The sequence below is a fragment of the Phocoena sinus genome, chromosome 16 (assembly GCF_008692025.1).
Source record: "Phocoena sinus isolate mPhoSin1 chromosome 16, mPhoSin1.pri, whole genome shotgun sequence".
NCBI lineage: Eukaryota > Metazoa > Chordata > Mammalia > Artiodactyla > Phocoenidae > Phocoena > Phocoena sinus.
In genome coordinates, this window is record NC_045778.1 from 18,819,152 (window position 1) to 18,846,210 (window position 27,059).

The 27,059-nt window shown below is 36.1% G+C and overlaps 1 protein-coding gene across 1 annotated transcript in view; it reads right to left on the reverse strand.

The window, feature by feature from the left end:
* Positions 1 to 204: 204 nt before the first annotated feature.
* Positions 205 to 27,059, reverse strand: part of CTNNA3 (catenin alpha 3) — a 1,597,197-nt gene continuing 1,570,342 nt past the window's right edge. The window contains exon 18 of the mRNA XM_032609210.1: positions 205 to 840. Coding sequence (XP_032465101.1) covers positions 553 to 840 — 288 coding nt within the window. The 3' untranslated portion in view covers positions 205 to 552. The remainder of the gene's footprint in view (positions 841 to 27,059) is intronic.

Genomic DNA, 27,059 nt, shown 5'->3' on the forward strand with positions numbered 1-27,059 from the left:
ATTAGCCCAATCAGTTGACAACAATTGTTACAGATATCTAGAGAGTGATTTTTTTTTTTTTTTCCTGTAGAAGGAATCACACGTGTCTGTCAGGTTACATCAGATAAAGGAAGTATGGAGATTAAATGGGAGAGTATTTTATGAAATCTTTTGTTTCCGTTGAAAACCAAGTCAAGAGCTCATATCGCTATTTTCATTTAAAATGAAGAGGGTGAGTACACTTAAGCTGTTACAGGTGAACAGGGCTCATTTGAGTCTCCTGTGTTCATTTAGTAATGAATGTAAGATTCTCCGTGATGGGAGAGGCTGAATGACCCTGAAGATTTCATTCATTCAAAAAGCATCTGTTGATTCCTTATTAGGTGCTGGCCATGCAGAAATGACAATGGCATGATCCCCAATATACGTCGCTCATGTTGGTTAGGCTTGCAGTGTTTTACATTATTTGTGGGTTAAATTCTAAGTGAACTTACAGAACTAATGAAGTGTAAAAAGAAAGCAGTGTGTTTAGCCCGGACTTTGTCATATAAACCCTGGAGGAGAATAGTGGTTTCAGTAGATACGTCTTCCTCTGAATTCACTCATCACTTGCACTGGGTGGATTTTTTTCTTTGCTGAGCCTCGTCTGACAGCTGCGTACGTTTCCTCTGGTTTCTCTCTTTTAATCAAGGGTTTTTTTGCAGGAGCCTTCATTCTCCACATAACAACTGGGTGCCGGGGCCCAGCAGGACTCTGAATTCGGATGATCTTGGTTGAGGCAATGTAAGACATTTTCACTGTTTGCACTACAGCATTCATTAAATTTTTGGCTGCTTGGATCAGGGAGGTGACACTGTCCAACTGTAGGAAAAAACCAAAAAAACAAACTATTATTCAGAGAATGTAATCAGGAGTTTAAAGAGATTTAATGTTACAGAAAATGAAATGTGCCACTTTGTTTTTATCCCAGAAACGAATGAGTTATTCCTCATTTTATACACCTAGGTAAATTATCACATCAATCTAGTTTTAATCATTTATCTAGTCATCTGATGCATAAGTAGTTCCATATTCTATTTTCTAAGATGATAGCTTAGATTTCTTTTTCTTGGTTTTCAGTGAAATCAGTTCTGTACCTTCTATATCATACCATAAGAACCAGATGGTCACTGCTTTCTTTGTAATGGATCTCCATACTTCCAGGGTTAATGTTCACCCCTTTTGTAAGAAACGACTGTCTGCAGTAAAAGCTATATCATATATAAGTAACTTAATAAAACAACAACTGAAAAACCTTCTCAGGGAATTCACAGTCTACGATAAATAGCATACACACATATGCATATACACATGCATGTATACCACTCATTTTCATGAATATTTCCCAAATAATTCCACCTACAAGAGTCTCTTCTTTAAAAACACGTAATTCTTACACCTGTCAGGCAGTGTATTAAAACAGATCTTTTCAGTCAAAGTTGGTTTAAATTCCAGATCTGCCTGCCATTTAGTAACATAAACAAATCATTTAACTGTTTTCTCCTAGTTTCCTCAGATATAAAATAGGAAAAGAGTACTTACTGAAATTAAATAACATGTGTGAAGAGCCTAGTAGACTGCCACATAGTCGTTATTAATTATTTCCTTTGTTTCTTGGGAAGGCTGACAAAATTGCTTAATTATAAAGATATACCAATGAAATTACTAAAAGACACCTTTTCCCACATGATTCTATTTTGGAATTGTTGTTATGTTTTCTGGGTTGTTCACTAAAACCATCTCAGGGCAAAATGAGGTGATAGTCTTAGGATCTTGCAAAATACTTTAGAGCTAAGCCCAGTTGGTTCATTTTTATATAAATAATGCCTCTTCCATTATTTTAGTCTGGCAGATTGTCACCCACAGCCAACTCACACAGGAAGATGTGCTTCCACTGTCACCTGGCTGTGATGTGTGCTGTCAGGGTGAGGCTCAAACACTGCCTCTGTAGTTACTGAAATCCATCAGCAGCTGACTGGCCTGAGTACTCTACTCAGTTTGCAGTTCGAGGAATCTCATCTCACACAGAATAAATGAGCGAAGGAAAGTAGTAAGCTCAGGTTATGTGCCTGGGGCAGTGGTCTAGCTGGCTGTTTCCTCAGTGAAAAATTTAATTAGCCCCATTATAGGCTAACCCTGAAATCCGTAAAAAGGTAACACCAAAAAATATGTAATTTGAAAGGCAGTAATACTTGAAAACTACACATCTTTGAGTCTTTTTACTTATTGAAGCCAGAAATGTAAAATCTTTGTATGTGTCAGGAATGACAAACAGGATTTCATGAAGCACTCACATGTATTTCACAGAACACTTAGAACTTCTGAATCTGTACACAACTTAAAAAAAAAAGACTTTGAATAGACTAACACACTTTGTAATTAATGTTACACTGTGGACAAACTGCACGCTAAAATCTGCTGTTTAATAATTAGCAATTTTCATTAAAGACCTCCTAGGACTAGTTAGATTCTGAAAGTCGTTTCCAATCTCACTGTAGTAAGAAGAAAGTTTTTCTAAGTGATGAATGAACCTGAATAGTATTGAGGATCCTTGGTACTCTCTTTGAAACATGAAACTATTTGGTGTATTCTCAGGGCTCTGTGCTGCCATTAAGTCTTCTGGAGAAGAAGGTCCTAGGGACCTGCTGTCATTCAAGATTTCACCAGGGCCTCTGGCCTTCCACCGTAAAACTTACATTCTCTTCTCCTTTTGGCTCTGTAATCTTGTCACGTATAGACTGTATTTATTTCATTTGCTTTTGAAGCAAATGAACCCACCCATACAAGTGGGTTTTATACATAAACCTATAGTCTTGAAAGGAGGTTTAAGTTAAATTCATGACTTAAAATGTGGAAATTGACTTGTCTTCTTTCCTCACTGAATCAGCAAAGCCCCGTCTGTGCCATTGTGGTTTCTTATTCTGGCCTCTGACAAATCTTTTTATTTAAAAATCCTAAATGACTGTAGTAGGATTTGTCCTCCAGTAGACTGAAGAAAACCACAGGACAAATTATCCCTCTAGGAGAGCATGAAAACTAGTTCTGCAGACAGATTAGGACAATTGCTGCAAGAATACTGTTATTTCATGAGGAAAGCTTGTAAGACATTCTATGAGGATCTTTGAGGTCCAAGAGCTATATGCCCTAAGAGGCCTGACTTTTTGCTATTAGCCAAATCACAGGCCACACAAGCAAGGGGCACAGACAAGCCAAGCAAATGGTAGGGAATTTTGTTTGAGGCCTAAGCAGTGCCTCAGGCCTACTCATAGAGAATAACTGCACAATTTCATGTCTCCAAAAAGTATTATAAGTCCTCTTACCAGGCTTAGTTTAATGAAAAATCCTCCAAGGGAAGAATTCAAAAGAATTCCCTTTGTGGAAACAAAGCATATTTGAGTAGGCTAATGTACCACTTTGGGATCTCTGTGTTCAATTTCTTGAACAAAGTTTTCTGAATTTCACAAGTGTACCTGTGCGAGCGAGAATGTTATCTCACTCAAAAGGCCTGGTAGAGTAAACCAATCAGACGATAAAACTCAGGTCCAAAAATTCTCTTACCGTTACAAATCACTTTCATCAACTGAAAAGGCTTCTACGTAAATGTAACTTGAAATGTTTGCCATAAAACGAGCTATTTTTCCTAACATCTGGTAACAATCCTCTCTGATTTGGATGAAGAGTTTTTGATCAGGGTATCAACTGAGAAATGAAATGGCTTCTAAGGCCCTGAAACCTCCTAAGGTTATATGTAAATATTTGCATGCAGGTACCTATAAGCAGCTTCCTGTTGCCTTCTTTCCATAAAAGTGGATGAGGTTAAAAAAAATAAAGACGACCTTGATCCAAATTAAAGGCCTGTGATCTATGTAAAGTGGAAGTCTGTTCTCCTACCACGGTCAATAGGAATATAGCCATCCTTCTTATGGTAGTGACGTGTGCTTAGTCTACAATACTGATGTGGTTTCAAAATAACTGAACTCATGGGTCTATTAATGTCACAATAAGATCTTCGGTATTGTCTGTGTTCAAAAGTAAATCGGACATAGTTCATAAGTTCTGCCTCTTTTTTTTTTTGAGGATCTACATGAATATAGAGACGATGCCCAGTGTTAGCTCTAACTGCAAGGTGTATTTTGCAAATAATCCAAATTAAGACCATCTAAATAGAGTCCTCCTCGATATTGTCACTCGACAGATCTTAGTTCATTTTATGGTAATGTCTCTTTTGTGCTTTGTGGTATGTAATCTGTGATTTCAGTTAAGCTACAGTACAGATCTGTCCAGTTCTTAAGAATGTGTTCAGACAAAAGGCTTGGTCCTAGTTAGACATGTGTCTGCAAGCCTTTGTTGTGGAAAAGGGTTAGAACAACAATAAAAGGTATGTTCTTTTCGCTCATAAAATGTCAAAATTTTGTTCATGTATACATAAAATGGCTGGATCTTTTTACAAAACTCGAAGTTAAATACCTGTGATAAAAGTCCTCAACAACTACATCAGAGTGGAATGTTCGCTGGCAAATCTTTGTTCAGATCTTACTGTAATTATTGATAGTTAAGAGGAATATCCAAGAAAGACATGCTGATTATTCCTTCTTTTAATTTTGTAAGTTCCTTATCTACGTTATGTCAGAACACCAGAATGTCTTGTACTATACTACTCTAACTCTCCACATTCTGGGTACAAGACCTTTGTCAGAAATGTGTTTTGCATGAGGTTGCTAACTCCCACTGATGTAGATCCCATACCCTTGCACCTGGGCTGTCACCTGGGGAAAGCATAGATAGCTCCCCAACCCCTGTGTGAAGTGCCATGGCAACTACAGTTGCTGGGACTCCTGTGGAGAGAAAAGCCTGGTGTTGCCTGGAGAAATATATTTCCTGTCCTATAACCTTCTAGGTAAACTGGTGCCAAGGTAGCCTATGATATTCTTGTAAGTCTCAATGTTTACCTGAACTTAAAGACCCCTGGTGGATGTAGCACCTGCACAAAAGTAGTACTTGAAAGGCAAATGTGTGCGGTTTGGCTCCAAGTATAACAGCTTATAATAATTGCTAATATCTGTTGTGTGCCTCCTATGTGTTGGTGCTGTTCTAAACAGTTGACATAAATTAACTCACAGCAATCCTATGAGGTAAGTACTATTATTATCTCCATCTTAAATATGAGGAAACAAAGGAACTAGGTTTGGTAGCTATCTCAAGGCGACACAGCTGTTAAATGGTAGAGTTGGAATTGGAGCCAAGGCAGTGTTGTTCAAGTACCTGGTACTTTTACCCATTACACAACACTGCCTCTCAGTAATATGTCACTTGCAATGTGTATTTATTTTCAGATATTGTATAGTTGAAGAAATTGCACCAACATTAATACAATGTCTAAAATAAAAAAAAATGACTATTCAATAACTGTTTTTAGAAAGGTTATAGAATTTTTGTATGCATGTTGGTACTAAGAAAAATGAGGGTATCTTACTTGCCAGTGTATTTTGTTAGGATGGTAGTCTGATAATATTTATACTCCATTATTTTCCAAGCAGCATGTTTTTGAAATAGTAAGTAGAAATACTCAGTCATCCTCATAAGCCCCAAAGAGTTTGAAGACTTTGAGATTAAAGATATTTTCTAACAAAACCCTTTAAAATTTTAAAATGTAGATCTCAGTAAACATATCAATAAGGCAAAGATAAACCATAAACAAATCATACTATAGTTTCTAGGACATGGAATTGTATAACATTTACTTCATCTTTAAAATGTGTCATACTGTAAATACAAAGAAAACTTTTTTTTTCTGATTCTCAAACAAAATTAAATAAATTTGTTTGCCTTGGTTTTGCACTAGAAACCAGGATTTTGTCCCCAGACCCTGGAGTTGCTTGTTAACCCGTACTTAGTTTTAAAATGCTCAGTTAAAGTATTTGGAAATAAGGTTAACATAGGTAACGTTAAAGGGCATTACATATGTGTGTTGGTAGATAACAAGTGACAGCTTAAATATTTCTTAAAAGTAAACACTGTTACAGTCTTTCTAACTTACGACTGATCTAATAATGGTAGTTGTACACCCTAGGAAATATTTAAATACACATTTGTTAGCAAAAATACATCATCTAATTCAACATGTTTTTAGTATCCACCCTGAACTTTTTTCTTGAGGACCTAATTTTATCCAAATACGTGCTTAACACATCCTTTTGTTTCTGAACAGATTTTTAGAAGAATGACCTGTACTGAAAACATTCTCCTTTTTTGGTTGCATTCAAAAATGTTAAAGAGGCAGCCTGGCTTAATGGGAAAATCAAACAAGGGGCGTTGTTAAGGCTAGTCAAAATGGAGTTATACATCCAAATTGAAATTGTCAAGCTTATAATTAAATTGAGAAGGTGGCACCTTCCTTGAATATGAAGAGTTATTCCAGCGGGCCACTGATAGGATTCATCTTGTAAATTTGTCCTTTGCCAGCTCTCCATCAGATCATGACAACAGAAAAGGACAACTTAAGTTGAAAGGGGGAAAATCAATGTATGGAATAACTAAAGAAATTTAACACTGCTGAAAGGGCCATACATGGAGTGAAATATGACATGTATTCAGTTGTAATATATTGTCCCGTCAAAAAGCAATTTTCAGATCTTATTGTTTTCTAAAGCACATCTTCCAGGCCAAAAACGTTTTATGTCATCTTAAAAGGAAATAATAAAAAACATAACACCAATTCAGGTGGCTACTCAGAATGCTTTTTAATTCTATCTGAAATGGCCTGTTTTGGAAATACTATTGGTAATGTTAGTGATTAGCTATCCTATAGTCATGTTGGCTTAAAGGCAGATGATTAGCTGAAGAACTAATTTTCTATAACAATTTTACCCCAGCTACTAGTTACACAGACTCTTTACTAAGTAGTGCTAGCAGGAGGGGCTGGGTTTGGCATGGTTCTCTGACCTTCTGTGTTTCAGCCTGTGCCGTTCTCTCCAGCATCAGGCAGCGCTCTGAGTTCTTTTCTGCCCTTTTCACAGACACCTACTGATAATACTCAACCTGACATCTTAATGACGTTGCAAGGAGTCTGTGCTAAGAGTAAGAAAGCACCGTTGTTGGTCCTAGATCGTACACTCATCTCTTGCATGACCATAGGTAAGGAAAAACTAGGTTGTGTGAAGCTAAAGATCCAAAGAGCATCCGTTCTCCAATCCATGTAAGGACTTCCATTTCATAGACCTTTTCACATTCCTCACACTATTTTTCCACCTGTCTTGATCATCATCATTCTACCATTTTAACCCCTCTAGTTGCAGTAGTAAACATTGCTTAGCTTGCTTCTGTCTGCTACAACCAACAAGTAGAAGAGGTTCATGTTCCCAGCACTGATCCATAGGTTACTCTCTCTTAGAGAATCCCCTCATTGGCCAGATGGGTTTCTAGATAAATTGGTGGCCACCAAGCTGAAGCTGACAGACAATGCTTTTGTGTCTTTAGCCAATTATTGCACCCATTCTACCCAAACACTGTTTCAAACTTCCACTCTAATCAAACCTTTGTCACCTCACATTCTCACTTGTTCTGCAGATTACTTCACTTAAAATATACAACAAACAAGAAAGCAAGCAGACAACAAAATAGTAACAAAAACAGAAGCAGCAAAATGAAACTGCCTGAACTTGTCCTTAATTCTTGTCCATTTTTATTAAAATGAAAGTTATCTCTTTTTCTCTCTATAAGTGATACTTGTAATTATACCCTAGATTCTATTCCCTCTCTGCCTTCTTGGAGATTTTGCACAATTACTAATTATTTTCTACCAATGCATCTTCATTCTGTTCCTTTCTATTGGCTTTTTCACTGTAGTATTTGTTTATTTTTTATATTTTTATTGAAGTATAGTTGATTTACAATGTTAGTTTCAGGTGTACAGCACAGTGATATAGACCGTAATACATTTAAAGCTTTTACAACATATTGGCTATATTCCCTGTGCTGTACATTATTACATACTGTATCTTATTTATTCATACATAGCAGTTTGTATCTCTTAATCCCATACCCCTATCTTGTGTCTCCCCACTGTTAATCACTAGTTTATATCTGTGAGTCTGTTTCTGTTTTGTTATACTGACATATGTTGTATTTTTAGATTCCACCTATAAGTGAAAAAATACAGTGTTTGTCTTTCTCTGTCTGACTGACTTCACTAAGCATAATATGGTACAGGTCCATCCATGTTATTGCAAATGACAAAATCTCATTCTTTTTTATGGCTGAGTAATGTTCTGTTTTTCTGACACACACACACACACACACACACCACATCTACTTTATCCATTTATCTTTTGATAGATGTTTAGTTGCTTCCATATCTTGGCTACTGTAAATAATGCTGCTCTGAACACTGGGCTGCATGTATCTTTTCAAATTAATGTTTTCATTTTCTTTGGATATATATCCAGGAGTGGAACTGCTGGATCATGTGGTAGTTCTATTTTTAATTTTTTGAGGAGCCTCCTTACTGTTTTCCACAAACCAATTTACATTCCCAATAACATTGAACTAGGGTTCTCTTTCTCTACATACTCACCAACATTTATCATGTCTCGTCTTTTTGATGGTAGCCATTCTGACCAGTGTGAGGTGATATCTCATTGTGGTCTTGATTTGCATTTCCCTGATGATTAGAAATGTTGAGCATCTTTTCATGTGCCTGTTTGCCATTGGTATATCTTCTTTGTAAAATGTCTATTCAGATCTTCTGCCCATTTTTTAATATGGATTGTTTGTTTTCTGGATACTGAACTGTATGAGATGTTTAGTTGTTTTGGAAATTAACCTCTTATATGACACATCTCTTGCAGATATCTTCTCCAATTCAGTTGGTTGTGTTTTCATTGTATCGTTGGCTTCCTTTACTGTGCAAAAGTTTTTAAGTTTGATTAGGTCCCATTTGTTTATTTTTGCTTTTGTTTATCTTGCCTGAGGACACAGATCCAAAAAAATACATCTAAGGCTTATGTCAAAAAGTATACTGCCTATGTCTTGTTTTAGGAGTTTTACGGTTTCAGGTCTTATGTTAGGTCTTTAATCCATTTTGAATTTATTTCTGTATATGGTGTGAGAAAATGTTATAATTCCATACTTTAAAAAAAATTTATTTTATATTGAAATATAGTTGATTTACAATGTTGTTAGTTTCAGCTGTACAGCAAAGTGATTCAGTTATACATATATCTATTCTTTTTCAGATTCTTTTCCCATATAGCTTATTACAGAATTTTGAGTAGAGTTCCCTGTGCTATACAGTAGGTCCTTGTTGATTACTTATTTTATATATAGTAGTGTGCATATATTAATCCCAACCTCCTAATTTATCCCTCCCCACCACCTTTTCCCTTTGGTAACCATAAGTTTGTTTTCTAAGTCTGTGGGTCTGTTTCTGTTTTTGCAATTTCATTCTTTTACATGTAGCGTCCAGTTTTCCCAGCACCACTTCTTGAAGAGACTTTCTTTCCCTGTTGTATATTTTTGCCTCCTTTGTCATAGATTAATTGTCCATAAGTTCATGAGTTTATTTTTGGGCTCTCTATTCTGTTCCATTGATCTATGTGTGTTTTTGTGCCAGTACTGCACTGTTTTGACTGCTGTAGCTTTGTAGTATAGTCTGAAGTCAGGAAGCATGATAACTTGCAGCTTTCTTCTTTTGTCTCAAGATTGCTTTGGCTATGTGAGGTCTTTTGTAGTTCCAAATAAATTTCAGGATTATTTGTTCTAGCTCTGTGCAAAATGTTGTGGGTATTTTGATAGGGATTGTATTAAATCTATAGATTGCTTTGGGTAGTATGAATATTTTTAACAATATTCATTTTTCCAATTCATAAACATGGGATAGTTCCATTTATTTATATCATCTTCAGTTTCTTTCATCAATGTCTTATAGTTTTCAGAATATAGATCTTGCAGCTCTTTGGTTAAATTTATTCCTAAGTATTTTATACTTTTTTATGTGACTGTAAATGGGATTGTTTTCTTGACTTCTCTTTCTGCTAGCTCATTATTTGTATATAGAAAATCAAAAGATTTCTGTATTATTAATCTTGTATCCTACAACTTTACTGAAATCATTTTATTTGTTCTAACAGCTTTTTGGTGGAGACTTTAGGGTATTCCGTATATCATGTCACCTGCAAATAGTGACACTTTTACTTCTTCCCTTCCAATTTGGATGCCTTTTATTTCTTTTCTTCTCTGATTGCTGTGGCCAGGACTTCAATACTGTGTTGAATAAAAGTGGTGATAGTATGCATCCTTGTCTTGTTCCTGATCTTAGAGGAAATGCTGTCAGTTTTTCACCACTTAGTATAGCGTTAGCTGTGGGTTTGTCATAAATGCCCTTTATTATGTTGAGGTATGTTCACTCTCTACCCACTTTGTGGAGAGTTTTTAACATTGAATGGATGTAGAATTTTGTCAAAAGCTTTTTATGCATCATGTGATTTTTTTATGGTTCCTTTTGTGGATATTGAACCATCCTTGCATCCTTAGAATAAATCCCCCTTGATCATGATGTATGATCCTTTTAATATATTGTTGGATTTGATTTGCTGATATTTTGTTGAGGATTTTTGCATTATGTTCATCAGTGATACTGGCCTGTAATTTTCTTTTTAGTGATATCTTTGTCTGATTTTGATATCAAGCTAATGTTGTCTCACAGAATGAGTTTGAAAGCATTCTTTCCTCTACAAGTTTTTGGAATGGGTTTGAGAAAGATAGGTGTTAACTCTTCTCTAAAAGTTGGTAGAATTCACTTGTAAAACCATATGGTCCTGGACTTTCGTTTGTTGGGATTTTTTTCTTTTTTTTTTACTGATTCCATTTCATTATTGATAATTGTTGTGTTCATGCTTTCTATTTCTTCCTGATTCAGTGTTGTGAGACTGCACATGTCTAGGAATTTGTTTCTTCTAGGTTGTCCATTTTATTGGCATATGGTTGTTCTTAGTGATCTCATATGATCTGTTTTTCATAACTTCTCTCCTTTTCCATTTCTCATTTGACTGATTTAGGACCTCACTCTATTTTTCTTGATGAGTCTGACTAAAGGTTTACCAATTTTGTTTATTTTTTAAAGAATCAGCTCTTAGTTTCATTGATTTTTTTTTAATAGTCTGTATTTCATTTATTTCTCCTCTGAGCTTCATGATTTATTTACTTCTACCACCTTTGGGTTTTGTTTTTTTCTTCTTTTTCTTGTTCCTTTAGTTGTAAGGTTAGGTTTTTTTATTGGAGACTTTTCTTGTTTCCTGAATTGGTCTTGTATCACTATAAACTTTCCTCTTAGAACTGCTTTTGCTGCATCCCATAGATTTTGTATCATTGTGTTTTGCTGCATCCCATAGATTTTGTATCATTGTGTTTTGCTTTTACTTCTCTCCAGGTATTTTTTGATCTCTTCTTTGATTTCTTCAGTGATCCATTGGTTGTTTAGTAGCATATTGTTTAGCCTCCCCATGTTTGTGTTTTTAGCAGTTTTTTTTTTTTTTTTTCTTGTTGTTGATTTCTAGTCTCATAGAGCTTTGGTTGGAAAAGATGCTTGATATGATTTCAGTTTTCTTAAAGTCTTTTTGGGATATAGGGCTAGAGTTGGAGAGGCTGGAGCCTGAGCCAGGTGCACACTGTGGCTTCTCCTATGCTCAATGGCCATCACAGCCCTAATGGGGTTGGGAGTGAGCCCCAAGGAGCTGGAGCTGAGGCCCTGAGAGAGCTGGGTTTCTCCTGGGTGTGGTGGCAGTCTCTGACTTGGTTTCAGATATGGCCAGAACCTAGGGACTTGAGGCTACTTCTGTGCTTGTTTCATTTTTCCCTGTGTGTATTCCTTGGCTGAAGACTGGATCATTTTTGGAGAGGTTGATGCCACACCACTGACCTGGCCCCACCCCTCCCAAATGGGCAAGAGACACATGCTCCTGTGATGGTGGTTTCTGCCTGGAGCTATCATTGCTCCCTCCAGAGTGTGTGCAAGGACAGATGAGAGAGTTGGGAGTGGCTGCCTCTGCCCTGATCAGAGGCAGGGCCGGGGTCTGAGCTGCCTCCATTCTCTCCAAGTTTGTGCACTCTTGTTGGCAGTGGTTGCCTTGCACTAGTGGGGAGCAGCACTGAAGCAAGAGGGTCTGGAGTAGGAGCCTGGTGTAGGCTGAGGGGCACAGAGCCCCAGGCAGTTTTAAATTTGCTGCCTCTGTGCTGTGACTGAGAATAAGCAAGTCTGTGTGTGTATTCTTCAAGAGTAGAGTCTTGGTTTCTTACAGCCCTCCAGTAATCCCCACCAGTTTTCAAACCAGCTAAGGGGGCTCATCTTGCCAGTGTCAAATCCCAGTAATATGTGGCTTGAACCATGTTTACCCCTGGGAAGATCCCCTAGTCTGTGATATCCCTCCTCTTCTTTGTCCCCCACTAGGAATGTGTGTCTCAACCAGATCACTTCTCCTCCCTTCCTACCAGACTCCATGTGGATCTTTCTTTATAGCTTTGGTTGTAGAAGAGCAGTTCTACTAGGCCCCAGGTTGATTTCATCAAGAGTTGCTGTACATGTAGTTGTAGTTTTGATGTGTCTTTGAGAGGAGGTGAGCCCAGTATCCTCCTACTTCTCCATCTTGATTGCTCTCCTCCTTCACTGTAGTATTTAAATGTTTTTGAAAGGTTTTCTATACTCCCTGACAATATTTTCTTCACTTCTCACTTATTCTCAAGCAGTCAAACTCTTAGTACGTTTTCCCTTTTTTCTACTAGATACTGATAGATATATACACATATTAAATATATAGGGTTTAATATATAATTAAAATATCTACATATGTGTTAAATATACAACACATGTTAACTAATTTAATGTGTAGTCTTGTATATTTGGTTTCTTTCAATCATTTCATTTATAAGATCAAATAATTCTCATTCTGCTGTACTATTCCATTACATAAAGAGTATATAGTTTATTTAGCCATTTTTCTGTTGATGGACTTTTACATATTTTGGGGCTATTATGAGTAGCAATTTATAAATATTCTGGCATGTATGTTTTGGTGAACAAATATATGAAACTTTGTTGGGCAGATACCTGAGAGTACAATCGCAGAGTCATAAAAATGCATATCCACAGATTTCCAAAGTGCTGTTGCAAATTTACACTCCCACCAGCAATATATGAGAGTTCCAATTGCAACACAACTTCACCTATGCCTTTTTCCCCATCATCTTTTTCACATTAGCCATTTTGTCAGGTTTATATTTAAGATTTTAATTGGCACTTCCCTGATAACTAATGAAGCTGAGCATATTCTTCTATGTTTATACTAACCTGCATCTAGAGACCTTGCAGAATGCTCTTAATAATTCTTAAATATTTTTCCAGATTTTTGGATTTTCTTAGTATACAAAGCATGTCATCTATGAATACTGACAATTATATTTCTTCTTTTTTATTCTTTTTTTCCCTTGCATTATTACACTACATAGAAATACCAGTACAGAAGTGGTGGTACCAGGTATTATTTTATTCATCTTCCATACCAGAGAATGTTTTCAATATTTAAGCATTGATTTCTTAGTTACCTCATGGACTAGATACTTACTTTTCTGAATTTCCTGGTAAGAGAGGATTTACTAGTTTTCTTCTACCTAAAATACTATTGTAATTCGAGAACATGCTCTGAATGATTTCAAAAATGTACTATTTGTTGAGGCTTTCTTTATGACCCAACATGTGGTCAAATTTGATATGTGTCAGGAATACAGGAAAGTAAACTTTAGTATTGCTACATCAGTGTTGTTTTATATCAGATAGTTTCCTTAAGCCTCTTCTCAGTCGAGCCCATCCCCATCCCAGGTTTCAGGCAACAACTGATCTTTGTATCACTATATAGATCAGATGTACCTTTTCTAGAGATGCATACAAATGAAATTCTAGAGCATGTACTTTTTGTGTGTTTTACAAATACAATGCTGAGGAAAAGCACGCTTCACCCATGTTACTGCATGTATCAGTAGTTTATTATGTTTATTGTTGAGGAGTATTAATTTTTATATGTATACCAAAACTTACATGTATACCAAAACTTACTAATCCAATCATCTGTTGACTAGCATTTTCTTTTTTTTACAATTTTCATTATTATGAAGAAAGATGCTATGGCCATACTTGTACAATTATTTTGTAGTATGTTTTTATTTATAAGAAACTATCAAAATGTTGATCAAAGTTATGTTACCATTTTAAATTACCACCAGCAATAATATTAAATTATAATTACATCCTAGGCCATATTTGGTTTTTTTGATCTTTTTAAATTTTAGACATTCTGGTGAGTATGAACTGAAATGTTACTGTGGCTTTTCTCTGATTGATGTCGAGGATATATTAGAGTACTTAATGAATCTTCACACATCTTCATTAACTGTTAAATATTTTGCTTCATTTTTTAGATTACCATCTTTCTAAGTTTTCTTTATACATTCTGGATACAAGTCCTTTGTATATTTTCTTCCAGGCTTATTTTTCTTTTCATGTTCTTGTCTGAGTCTCTTGAGAAGTGCAAGTCTTTAAATTTGATGAACTATTTATCAAAGATTTTCTTTTATGATTTAGATGTTTGAAGTTTTAGATTTAAGGCTAGGGCCAACTTTGTACTTTATGGAGTGATGTACAGTACATTTATTTCTTATTGATAACCCACCAGTTTTCAAGCACCATTCGGTGAAAATACTATTTTCCTTTGAATTATCTTGGGCTCACTGTCAAAATTAAATTAAATTGATCATATGTGGCTGAGTCCATTTCTGGACTTTCTGTTCCATTTCTATGTTTCTCTTTCTCTTAAATACTATATAACTTTATGTTTGGAAGTAAAATATATTGAATATAAACTTGTTCTTTTAAACCATTTGATTATTTTAGGTCATTTGAATTGCTATATGATTTATAAAAATGATTTATAAAATTAAGTAGTTTGGTAAGTAAGCCCTACAAAATGCCTACTGGGATATTGATGGGGATTATGTTTAGTATATGGATCAAGCAGGATAGAAATGACAATTTAGCAACATTGACTCAACCTATGAAGAGAGTTTGTCGTTTTTGGTTTAAACATCTTGCATATATGACAATAGACATCTTGCATATATGACAATAGATTTTTCCCTATTAATAATTTTTTGATGCTACTGTAAAGGTTATTTTGAAAATGTCATTCTCCAATTTTTCACTGCTGACATATAATGGATTTTGGTTAGTTTTTTGTATTTTGGTCTTGTTTCTTGCAACATTTCTACAGTCCACAGATTGTCTCTAGGAAGAAATCTGGAGTTGATGTAGGGCTCACCTTGTTTGTTTTCCTTCCCTCAGAGATTGTGGTCTTCTGATATTTATTGACCAGTATTTGAAAATAGTTCTAATATATATCTCATTCAGTGTTGTGGTTTCTCAGGTTATGTTTACAACTATCATATTACTCATTGTTTCATTTTACATATTTTCGTATTATTATTTTCTTCTTTCTTGTTTTGGGAGGCTAATGAAATATTTTACATTATTCCTTTTTTACTCCCTAGTACCTCCTCAGTTATATGTACATTTAGACTACTTTCGATCTGGCTCCTCTGAAGATAAAAACATGCTTCTTTGATTTACTAAGGTTTAATATAAAGTATTACTTATAGTATACCACACTTCTGTAATGCTAGAATCATAGAAAATTTGAATTCCACCTACTCACTCATTTCAGTTTTTACCGTACTGTCTGTCATCCTGAATTTCAATTCTAAACAAACATTGTAAAACTCAATAGGGAAATTTTAGTATCACTTTGTACAGTAAAATTACCTTGGACTCGCCATTCTCCTTCACCCATAACATTTAGTCAATCAATCACCAAGGTCTTTTAGTACAGAAGGAAGGTATTGACAGGATTAAGCTAAACTATTACTACCTTAGAGCAGGTCATTATCCATTATGCTCCCCTCTAGTCCATTCTCTACATTAAAACTAAAAATGATCTTAAAAAAAAAAAAAAAAACAAAACCATTTCTTTTACAGTACACTGATGGATTTTCATTAGACTTATCTTCATTCTAAGCTTTTGTTACAGATCCCAAAGTCTTAAATTATCTTGTCTCTTCCTGCTTTAACCAACTTTATTATTGCTTTTACATTATGAGGTCCAGCCATACAATGAAACTAAACTAACTAAAATATTTTAAATATGCCGCATATTTCTCCTCACCTCCAAGCCTTTTCACAAGGGAACTCTTCTCCCCTTAGGTGTTACATTAATATCACTTTCTCAGGGAAGCATTCCATGATACCTAGACTAGGCTGGAACACCTTTTTATATGTCGTTATAGCAATTTATATTTCATTAACATTAGTCATCATAAGGCAATGAGGTCCATGTAGAAGAGATAATACTCTCATTTTCACCCTAATTGTTTGACACAGGTTACAGGAAATATTAGACACAAGAAACTTGAGGAGGAAGTTTGGAGCACAATGATCCAAACCCTATGGGATGCAGCAAAAGTATTTCTAAGAGGGAAGTTCATAGCAATGCAATCTTAACTCAAGAAACAAGAAAAATCTCAAATAAACAAACAACCTTACACCTAAAGCAACTAGAGAAAGAAGAACAAACAAAACCCAAAACGTTAAGTTAGCAGAAGAAAAGAAATCAATCATAAAGATTAGAGCAGAAATAAGTGAACAGCAGACGAACAGCAGAAAAGATGAATGAAAGTAAAAGCTGGTTCTTTGAAAAGATTAAACAAAATTGATAAACCTTTAGCCAGATTCATCAAGCAAAAAAGGGAGAGGGCTCAAATCAATAAAATTAAAAATGAAAAAGGAAAAGTTACAAAGGACCATACAACTACAAGCAACTCTATGCCAATAATATGGACAACCTGGAAGAAATGGACAAATTTATAGAAAGATACAATCTCCCGAGACTGAACCAGGAAGAAATCACAAGTACTGAAACTGTAATTAAAAAGCTCCCAACAAGTAAGAGTCCAGGACCTGATCAAACATTTAGAGCAGAATTAACACCTATCCTTCTGAAGCTATTCCAAAGAATTGCAGCGGAAGGAACACTCCCAAAGTCATTCTCTGAGGCCAACATCACCCTGATACCAAAACTAGATAATGATACCACAAAAAAAGAAAATTATAGGCCAGTATCATCACTGATGAACATAGACGCAAAAACTTCAACCAAAATACTAGCAATCCGAATCCAACATGATCAAGTGGGATTTATCCCAGGGATGCAAGGATTTTTCAGTCTCTGCAAATCAATAAATGTGATACACCACGTCAGCAAATTGAAGAATAAAAACCATATGATCATCTTAATAGACGCAGAAAAAGTTTTTGACAAAATTCAACACCCATTTATGATAAAATCTCTCCAGAAAGTGAGCACAGTGGGAATATACCTCAACACAATAAAGGCCATATATGACAGACCTACAGCTAACATCATCCTCAGTGAAAAGCTCAAAGCATTTCCTCAAAGATCAGGAACAAGACAAGGATGTCCACTGTCACCAGTTTTATTCTACATAGTCTTGGAAGTCCTAGCGATGGCAATCAGAGAAGAAAAAGAAAAAGAATTCAAATTGGGAAAGAAGAAGTAAAACTGTCACTGTTTGCAGAAGACATGATACTATACACAGGAAATTCTGTACATATTACCAGAAAACTACTAGAGGTCATCAATGAATCTGGTAAAGTTGCAGGATACGAAATTAATAGAAATCTGTTGCACTTCTATACACTAACAACAAGAGATCAGAAAGAGAAATTAAGGAAATAATCCCATTTACCACTGCATCAAAAGGAGTAAAATACCTAGGAATAAACCTACCTAAGGAGGCAAAAGACCTGTACACAGAAAACTGTAAGATACTGATGAAAGAAATCGAAGATGACACAAACAGATGGAATGATATACCATGTTCTTGGATTGGAAGAATCAACATTGTGAAAATGACTATACCCAAGGCAATCTGCAGATTCAGTGCAATCCCTATCAAATCACCAATGACATTTTTCACAGAACTAGAACAAAAAAATTCACAATTTGTATGCAAACACAAAAGACCCCGAATAGCCAAAGCAATCTTGAGAACGAAAAACAGAGCTGGAGGAATCAGGCTCCCGACTTCAGACTATACTGCTACAATAATCAAGACAGACAGTATGGTACTGGCATGAAACAGAAATACAGATCAATGGAACAGGATAGAAAGCCCAGAGATAAACCCACGTACCTATGGTCACCTAATCTATGACAAAGGAAGCAAGAATATATACAATAGAGAAAAGACAGCCTCTTAAATAAATGGTGCTGGGAAAACTGGACAGCAAATGTTAAAAAAAAATGGAATTAGAACATTCTGTAACACCATACACAAATATAAACTCAAAGTGGATTAAAGGCCTAAATTAAGACTGGATGCTATAAAACTCTTAGCAGAAAACATAGGCAGAACACTGTCATAAATTGCAGCAATATCTGTTTGGATCTGTCTCCTAGAGTAATGGAAATAAAAACAAAAACAAATGGGACCTAATTGAAATTAAAAGCTTTTGCACAGCAAAGGGAACCATAAACAACATGAAAAGACAACCCACATAATGGGAGAAAATATTTGCAAATGATGCGACCGACAGGGGCTTAATCTCCAAAATGTACAAACAGCTCATACAGCTGAATATTAGAAAAACAAATCGCCCAATCAAAAAATGGGCAGATCTAAACAGACATTTCTCCAAAGAAGACATACAGATGGCCAAGAGGCACATGAAAAGATGCTCAGCATCGCTAATTATTAGAGAAATGCAAATCAAAACTACAATGAGATATCACCTCACACCAGCCAAAATGGCCATCATCGAAAAGTCTACAAACAATAGCTGGAGAGGGTGTGGAGAAAAGGGAACCATCCTACTGTTGATGGGAATATAAACTGGTACAACCACAGTGGAGAACAGTATGGAGGTTCCTTAAAAAACTAAAAATAGAGCTAACATATCATACAGCAATCCCACTCCTGGGCATATATCCCTAGAAAAACATGGTTCAAAAGGATACATACACCCTGATGCACATTGCAGTGCTGTTTACAATAGCCAAGACGTGGAAGCAACCTAAATGTCCATCAATAGATGAATGGGTAAAGAAGACATAGTATGTATATACAATGGAATATTACTCAGCCATAAAAAAGAATGAAGTAATGCCATTTCCAGCAACATGGATGGACCTGGAGATTATCATACCAAGTGAAGGAAGTAAGTCAGACAGAGAAAGACAAATAGCACATGATATCGCTTATATGCAGAATCTAAAAAAAAATGATACAAATGAACTTATTTACAAAACAGAAACAGACTCACAGACTTCGAGAATGAACTTAGTTACCCGAGGGGGAATGGTGGAGAGAAATAGACTGGGAGTTTGGGATTGGTATGTACACACTGCTATATTTAAAATAGATAACCAATAAGGATGTACTGCATAGCACAGGGAACTCAGCTCAATATTCTGTAATAACCTCAATTGGAAAAGAATGGATACATGTATATATATATATATATATAACTGAATCACTTTGCTGTACACCTGAAACTAATACAACATTGTTAATCAACTATATTCCGATATAAAATAAAAAATTTTTAAAATTATTTGAAATATTTATATAAGTTATAGAACTCTAAGTACAGAAACCATATATAAGATATTTTCAAAGATAGGCATGGTTTCAATTATTCTCTTCTATTCTTCCCCCAAACAATATTTCCCAGACATTCCACCACCAAGGTCCATAAAACAAACTTTTCTGGGGTCTAGAAATGGCATTCTTGATTAAATGATGCTTTTCATTATTTGGCAGAAAATCCCAAATTCCTACATTTAGATAAAGATCACTCAGTGATTTAAATGTAGTATCAATAAGATATGTCTAATAGCCTAAGAATAAAATCATTTTTGTAGTATATAGCCTATTATATTTGATTCTTAACTCACCACATCCTAGATATGCAGTCAGGGAAGAAAATAATTAGCTTCCCTGAGCTTCTGTTTCCTTTCAGGGTTGGTTTTTAAGATTAAGTGTGATACTTAGGTAGGGCTCTACACATATATGTACACATGCACATAATGAAGCTATGACTTTTACAAATCTATAAAGTCAACTGGCAAATAATACAACACAGAATTTGGAGATGTGGATGGAACAAAACTAAGGACAAATTCTACCTACGTTTTCAAAGCCAGGAACAGCACAAGAACATTTCTTGAGAATAAGGTGCAAAAGCAAGTACTAAGACTCTTTCTCATCCCAGCGCGCGCACACACACACACACACACACACACACACACACACACATACACACGTCTCAAATTAGCATGAAGCCAGTTCTGCCCATCACAATTCTTTCAGTGAGTGTATCAGTCAGGGTCCAGTGAGGAAGATATAAACTATTTCAGGTGTTTCAGACATGGAATTTAACACAGAAAATTGATTACTGTGAGGCAGTCCTCAATTTGCCATCAGCATGAAATATTACCATTCCTAGTACTGAATGAAATGGAAAAGATGAAGCTATGACAAGCAGCTAAAACACCAAAAGTGGATGACTGCCTGCCAATAGGATGCCAATTGCTCCCACTGGTTAAACCTAGCTAAAAAGTAGTAGTCAAAAAAATCTTGGGTAGAGAAAGGTTCTGGGAGCAAAAGTGACCGTGACTAGCAAAATAAGATTTTTGCCTGAGCTAGCACATCCCCTCAGTTTGTGTGTCATGCTTTCATTCATAAAATCTCACAGAACTTACCTTTCCATTATGTGTGTTTGAAAAAGAAAGTTCATGTCTTTGCTGTCATTAAATCAAATAAATGCTTACACAAAATCAAGTGGTTCTTTTCCTACCTCTATTCTTAGTTTAAAAAAAAATATGTGGGGGAATGCTGGCTTCTTTAGCTCTCAAAGATTTTACATACTTAACGATCTTTAAGATGCTGTCAAACACACCTATGCTTCTTTAGAAAATTTTTGTTGGGAAAATAGAGGCTACAGGAATAAGGGAGTGCATAAATGAACTCTAAAATATTATATAGATAAGCATATACATTTTATATATTTATATAAAGGATGTGGTTTTCCGACAGTAAAATGTCACCTTCCCTGTTTTGAAGTGCCTCTGAAATTCCACCTCATGTTACAAATTTCCTCTCCAACCTAGATTTTCCAGAGTCTTTGATGATTTGACCATGGTTTAAACATAACTCTATAAAATACAGCATTAGTCTCCATTTTAAAATTAAAAACTGGACTTCACAATTATCTATAAAGTAAGAGCTACACTGAAACCATGACTCGCTTTAGATTACTGCCAGTTTTCTGGACTCTTGTGTACCTTTTAAATAATATCGTATGCTTCCTGTGATCTCACTTAAGTGGTAGATCTGGGTGCGACTCCAGCCTCATGCCCACTATGTCCTACAGACATTACAGTCATGTTCTGTGTCAGTGGTTTGAATCTAGGATAGGAAGCAGCAGCATTAACTCATAACCATTATTGCTTCATCCACACACTGGGAGGAAAGGGCGGCAGGTAACAAGACAGAGCAGTGCTTCAGAAATTATTCCAGGGAAAGCCTGGAGCAACATAATGCTGTTATCTCAAATGTGAAGCATGGAATATGTCAGGTGTAAAAACCGTACCTCGAGGAAAACAAAGTGTTTTGAAAAATGACTGTCTTCTATTTATTTGAGACTCACAAACTTTGTATCTGAGTAAATATCAGAGGTTAGAAAAGCATCCACAAGGGGGAAATACTAAAATGTTCTGTTCTGGAATTTAGTCTCTTTTCAAATCAGAAATCTCTCTCGTCTTGCCTAGAATGTCTTATAAAACAGAAAACCCTCTTCCAGAGTCTTTCTATAGATAATCACAGCTGTCTCTTAGTTGAGGGGATGAGATTCAAAGGCATTTTAGAGCAGCTGGTTGTTTCCTCCCAGCTGCTTGGAAAATGGGAAACTTTATTGGCAGCAAGCCCCAACCCCAAAGCAGTAGATATCTAAACTAGCTCTCAGGCACTGGAATTCAGCAGGCAACCAGCAGAAACATGAAGCCATGAGTGTTTTTTAATCACTGTGATCTTAGCTTTTGTGTGAATTTAAAGAATAAAGCCCACAGGGTTGGTAGGTTACTGTATAGGTGTGCAGGTATGTGTGGGGAGAGGGGAGGAAGGAAGGAGAGCCAGGTGGTTAGGAATATGGACTCTGGAGACAAGCTATTTAAATCCAAACAAGTTCTTTCTCTAGCTCTCAGTTTTCTCCTCTGTAGAATGGAAAACCAACAACATCTACCTCGTAGGATTGCCACGCAGACAGATTAAGGATATAGCACAATGCACCATATATACACTGATTCACTGTCATTATTATATTACTAAGGTTTTGAAAACAACAACATTCCATTCCCACTGGTTATTGCAAAAAGTAAAAGAATGAGGAAGGGGCAAGTTGTAATAGTGACCCCTATTTTGTAAACTTGTGTCAAGACCATATGCTTTAAAATAGTATCTATAATCCTAATAACAACCCTATGGGGTAGGTATTATTTTTCCCATTTATCAGATAAGGTATCTAAGAACTATGACTCAGAGAATTTCAATGCCTTGTCCCTGGTAAGAGGTTTTGGGATTAAGCCCAGATCTCTGTAACTCCAAATCCCCTGCTCGCACAACCATCTTGTGCTGCTACGCTCTCAAGAAAAATATTTTGTAATTTAGTGAAAAGTCTTGTTTGGGACTGTTTTGCTCTGGCTGAGACCTCCCAACCCGCTCTTCTTGTTCCCCCTCAAATATGTTGCACTGAGGTATTCCTCCTTTTTATCTGGGGAGTCTTTTTCTTTTAAGCCCTGAACATGTAACTCTGTTAGTGACCTCCAATCAGTTTCTCTGAATGGCACTCCCCAGTCTAACTCTTGTACTCCAGGACTGTGTGCCACGTGTGATTGCTCCTAATTCTCCTACTGCCTCTTAATCAAGAGAATGATTGATTTTTCTGATAAAAACTGTTTGAATTTATAGGTAAATCTCTATTTTTGTAGAACATGATTTTTCACTGTTTATTACATGCCTAACCATGGGCTGAGTGTTGCGTGAGTGTTTACCACTTCAGATGCCTAGGGTTTTCTCTTCTCTTTTTAATCTCACTATTCAACTTGAACATCTACACGTCCAGGAAATACAACAATGTAATGACAATAACAGAGTGGTCACAAAGAAAGAAGAGGGCTGTCCTCTAGTTGAAAGCTTTTAACCCAGAGTTCAGACACACTGGTGCATTTCAATTACTTGTGCCATGTGTCACAGGGTTCAGGATTTGTTGGTAATGATAATAGTTCAAATACTGAAATTGGGGAATGATATATTGTTTTCCCATAAATTAGAGTGGCTTCAAGGTTATCCCTCTAATTATATCCTTTCACTCACTTGCATTCTGATATACTTCTCGGGGTGAAAAAGAAAAGAACTAAAACTAGTTTCCTAATAATTAAGCTAGAAGCCCACTTTATCAATACAGTGTTCAGTGAAGTGTGTCTGCTCGTAAGAAATATGTTCTGTATATGAACGCATGTCATGGCAGCAAAGCAAAAACGAAGAGTTACTGTCCTCTGGTAACTGGAGGCTGAGACTAAACAGATTATTTCCTTTCAAAGGTGTTCCCCATAACACCAATATGAAATAAATAATACGGTCATCTTTTAAGATTCAAGGTCTAATTTACTTTTAATAATCTCTGTTTTACACATTTCATAAGTATCCAATTCATGTTGCTTCATATTCCACAGTGTCTTCTGTGGTGGACACTAGCAGCTGAGTACCCGATAGTCATTTCCCCATAGTCATTCTTCCTTAATAACTAAATTTCTGCCTGATTTTTTCAGGCAGAAATTTACCCACCACTGAGAGATGAAACATTGGTTTATGACCCTTTACAAATGATTGGTCTAAGGGTGTTTTATGTGACCCAATCCTGAACAACTGGGTAGGGGAAAATCTCCTGGGCGTGATTCTGGGAAAGATATTTTTGTAATAAAAAATCATGTCATATAAAGAGAAAGCTCATTATTTTACTTCTTAAAAAGCTGTGTAAAAACATGAAGTTTGCAGCCGCTGCATTCATACTGAAATTATAAGGGAACATTATAATTTAATGTTATCATTTAAATTATAAGAGATGACGGTAGAGGGAAATATGGAAAGAATCTAACTTTAATGATATTATTAAATATTGGAGCAACCACTATCTGGACTTCTTGTTATGGTTTAAACCACTGACAGTGAATTTTGTTACTTGCAATTAAAATCATTTTTCTCTCAAATCCTATTACCACTTCTGTAAGCCCAGCCCAAAATATTCAGAGGAAGACGAGGCCATCATTTTCCTAGCTGGTATTCCACATCCCAAACATCATGGAAACATTGGTTGCAGCTATTTCCCTCCAGCACTATTCATTCAAGAACATACAGAAACTCCTTACTATGGGTTTCATACTATGGGTACTCGGTTTTGCACTCACTTATTTTTCTCCCGGGTCATATCTTTACTTAAGCATGACCATTGCATTTGCTATTGCTCACCTACACCTAGTTCATTCTGCCTCACAATTTGAATCGCAAGGTATTTTACCTATGAAACCACACCACACTCACCTAATTCATATCTATTTCCACCTCTAAAATCCAGGTTTTAAAGCAAAGTAATCGATTATTTCAATGAAAACAGTGTCTGTAGGTATGGAACCAATCAGCATGATACTGAGATCTTGTTCAACAATCTGAGAAAGAAAGAAAAAATGGACAGATAAGTCTCTGAAAAAAGGATAGGATAAACTTCTGGGAGAATGGAAAGAGGTCAAGGCACAAATGTTGTTGCATTGAGGACCAAAGGCAAGCTCCCTTAGGAGTGAAAGACCTTGGGTACAAGGAGGTCAGACTTTTCACCTTAGATAAACATTGACTGGGGACCTATAAAAGACAGTCACTCCTTTTAGGAAGCCGTGTGGCTTTTTAAAGCAGAAACTGGGGCCTAGCATTGCAGAACTGGAGATTTCACCACCTAATAGAACCACAACATCACCGAGAGAAAAGGGACTGCCTAGTAGAAAAGTAGCAATGCCAGAAGAATTACACTTGTTTTTGAACACATACAAATACACCAGTACACTCCCATAAGCAGCTGGAGTCACAAGAGTTTTACAATGCAGTGAAATTTGAGTTACTCCTGTTAGTATAACCCTATACAACATTTGGGTTATTAAGGCCTAGACAATTTTGGGCTATAATATACTAATCTTTTGTCCTATCTTTGAACATATCCAATTCTTCAATAAAATCTACCATTCAAAGGAAGAATAAAGTATTTGTTTTGCAAGGAGCTGATAAAATTCATTTTGCTAGGCTCCCTTTCCTTTCAGGATTCTCAGGGATGGATCTACCAATTCCATGAAGATAATTTATACTAACTTACATTTGTATTTTCTTTACTTCACAGTTCCACTTATCATGTCATGTTTCTGAATTGTACTCTTTTAAGCTATCTGGTAATTATGTATGATTGTGTTGACTTATTTGAATTAAGCAGAAAAAAGTGACAAGGTAACTTATCCTGTCCTAGAACTTTGGCAAATTAAAAATGCTTCTCTTTGATTTTACAGAATTCTTATTCCAACTTTTATAGCGTGTAAGGAAAGTCTCCCTTAACAATGGTACGACAGTGCAGCTCAAGTAATGATAAAATTACTTCATGCTGACATTTCGTACTTTTAAATTATTTTGTCCTCTTAATTCACCAAAATGTTTGGGTGTATCTCAGGGTCATAGGCAACATCCATTTCAATTTGTGGAAAAACTTTTGCGCTGAATATAGAAGCCTAGGGATATCTCAAGTGGGTGAACTTTTATGGGTAAAGATACAACAAATTTATAGCTCAGCCTTCATGAATGCGTATTTTATCAGAACTGACAAAGAAGTGAGGTGGTCTGTGGAACAGACAGTCAAGAGTTTAGATGATGAAGTTTTACAACAGCATGGAAAATAAAGTATCAATTCTACTTTTTTGTCCAGATACCTGATATACATTGGCCCCAGGCTATACAGTTTATTGTCCAAAATGTTCATTCACCAGGAGAGACAAATGACTGTTTCCAGTTGTCTTGTAACAACAGCAAAACTTTGTTTAGAGAGTTGACAATTGGATTTAGAAGAGAGACTACTCTGGTTGTTCAAATCTAGATTCAGTAATAGGTAAATGTTGATTAGTAGTCTCAATTTATTTAAATAAGCTCTTAGTATCCGGGATTAATGCAGTTAAAGTACAGATGTGTACTCTTTGATATTTCCAGACAATGGTCAAATAACTGTTTCAAATATATATAAATCATGAAACGAAAACTTATTTATGAAACAATGAAGTAGCTGTTGTTTTAACATTATGAAAGTGTCTAAATCCAGAGATTCTTGATGCCATCAAGCTATCTTTTTTTTTTTTTTTTTTGCGGTACGCGGGCCTCTCACTGTTGTGGCCTCTCCCGTTACAGAGCACAGGCTCCGGACGCGTAGGCTCAGCAGCCATGGCTCACGGGCCCAGCCGCTCCGTGGCATGTGGGATCTTCCTGGACCGGGGCGCGAACCCGTGTCTCCTGCATCGGCAGGCAGACTCTCAACCACTGCACCACCAGGGAAGCCCCACCATCAAGCTATCTTGACTTCCCTGCTGCATTTATTTGGGTCAAAAGAAGTACGCATAATTTCTTGTGTATCTATGACTTCCATTAACACTCATACACTGAAGCATTCCACATCTCTATCTTCAACCTGACATTTCTTTGGGGTTCCGTTATATTTCCAATTACCTCTTGGATATTTACACATGGCTGTGCCCTAAGAACCTCAAATGCAATCCACTCCTAAATCCCTATATTCT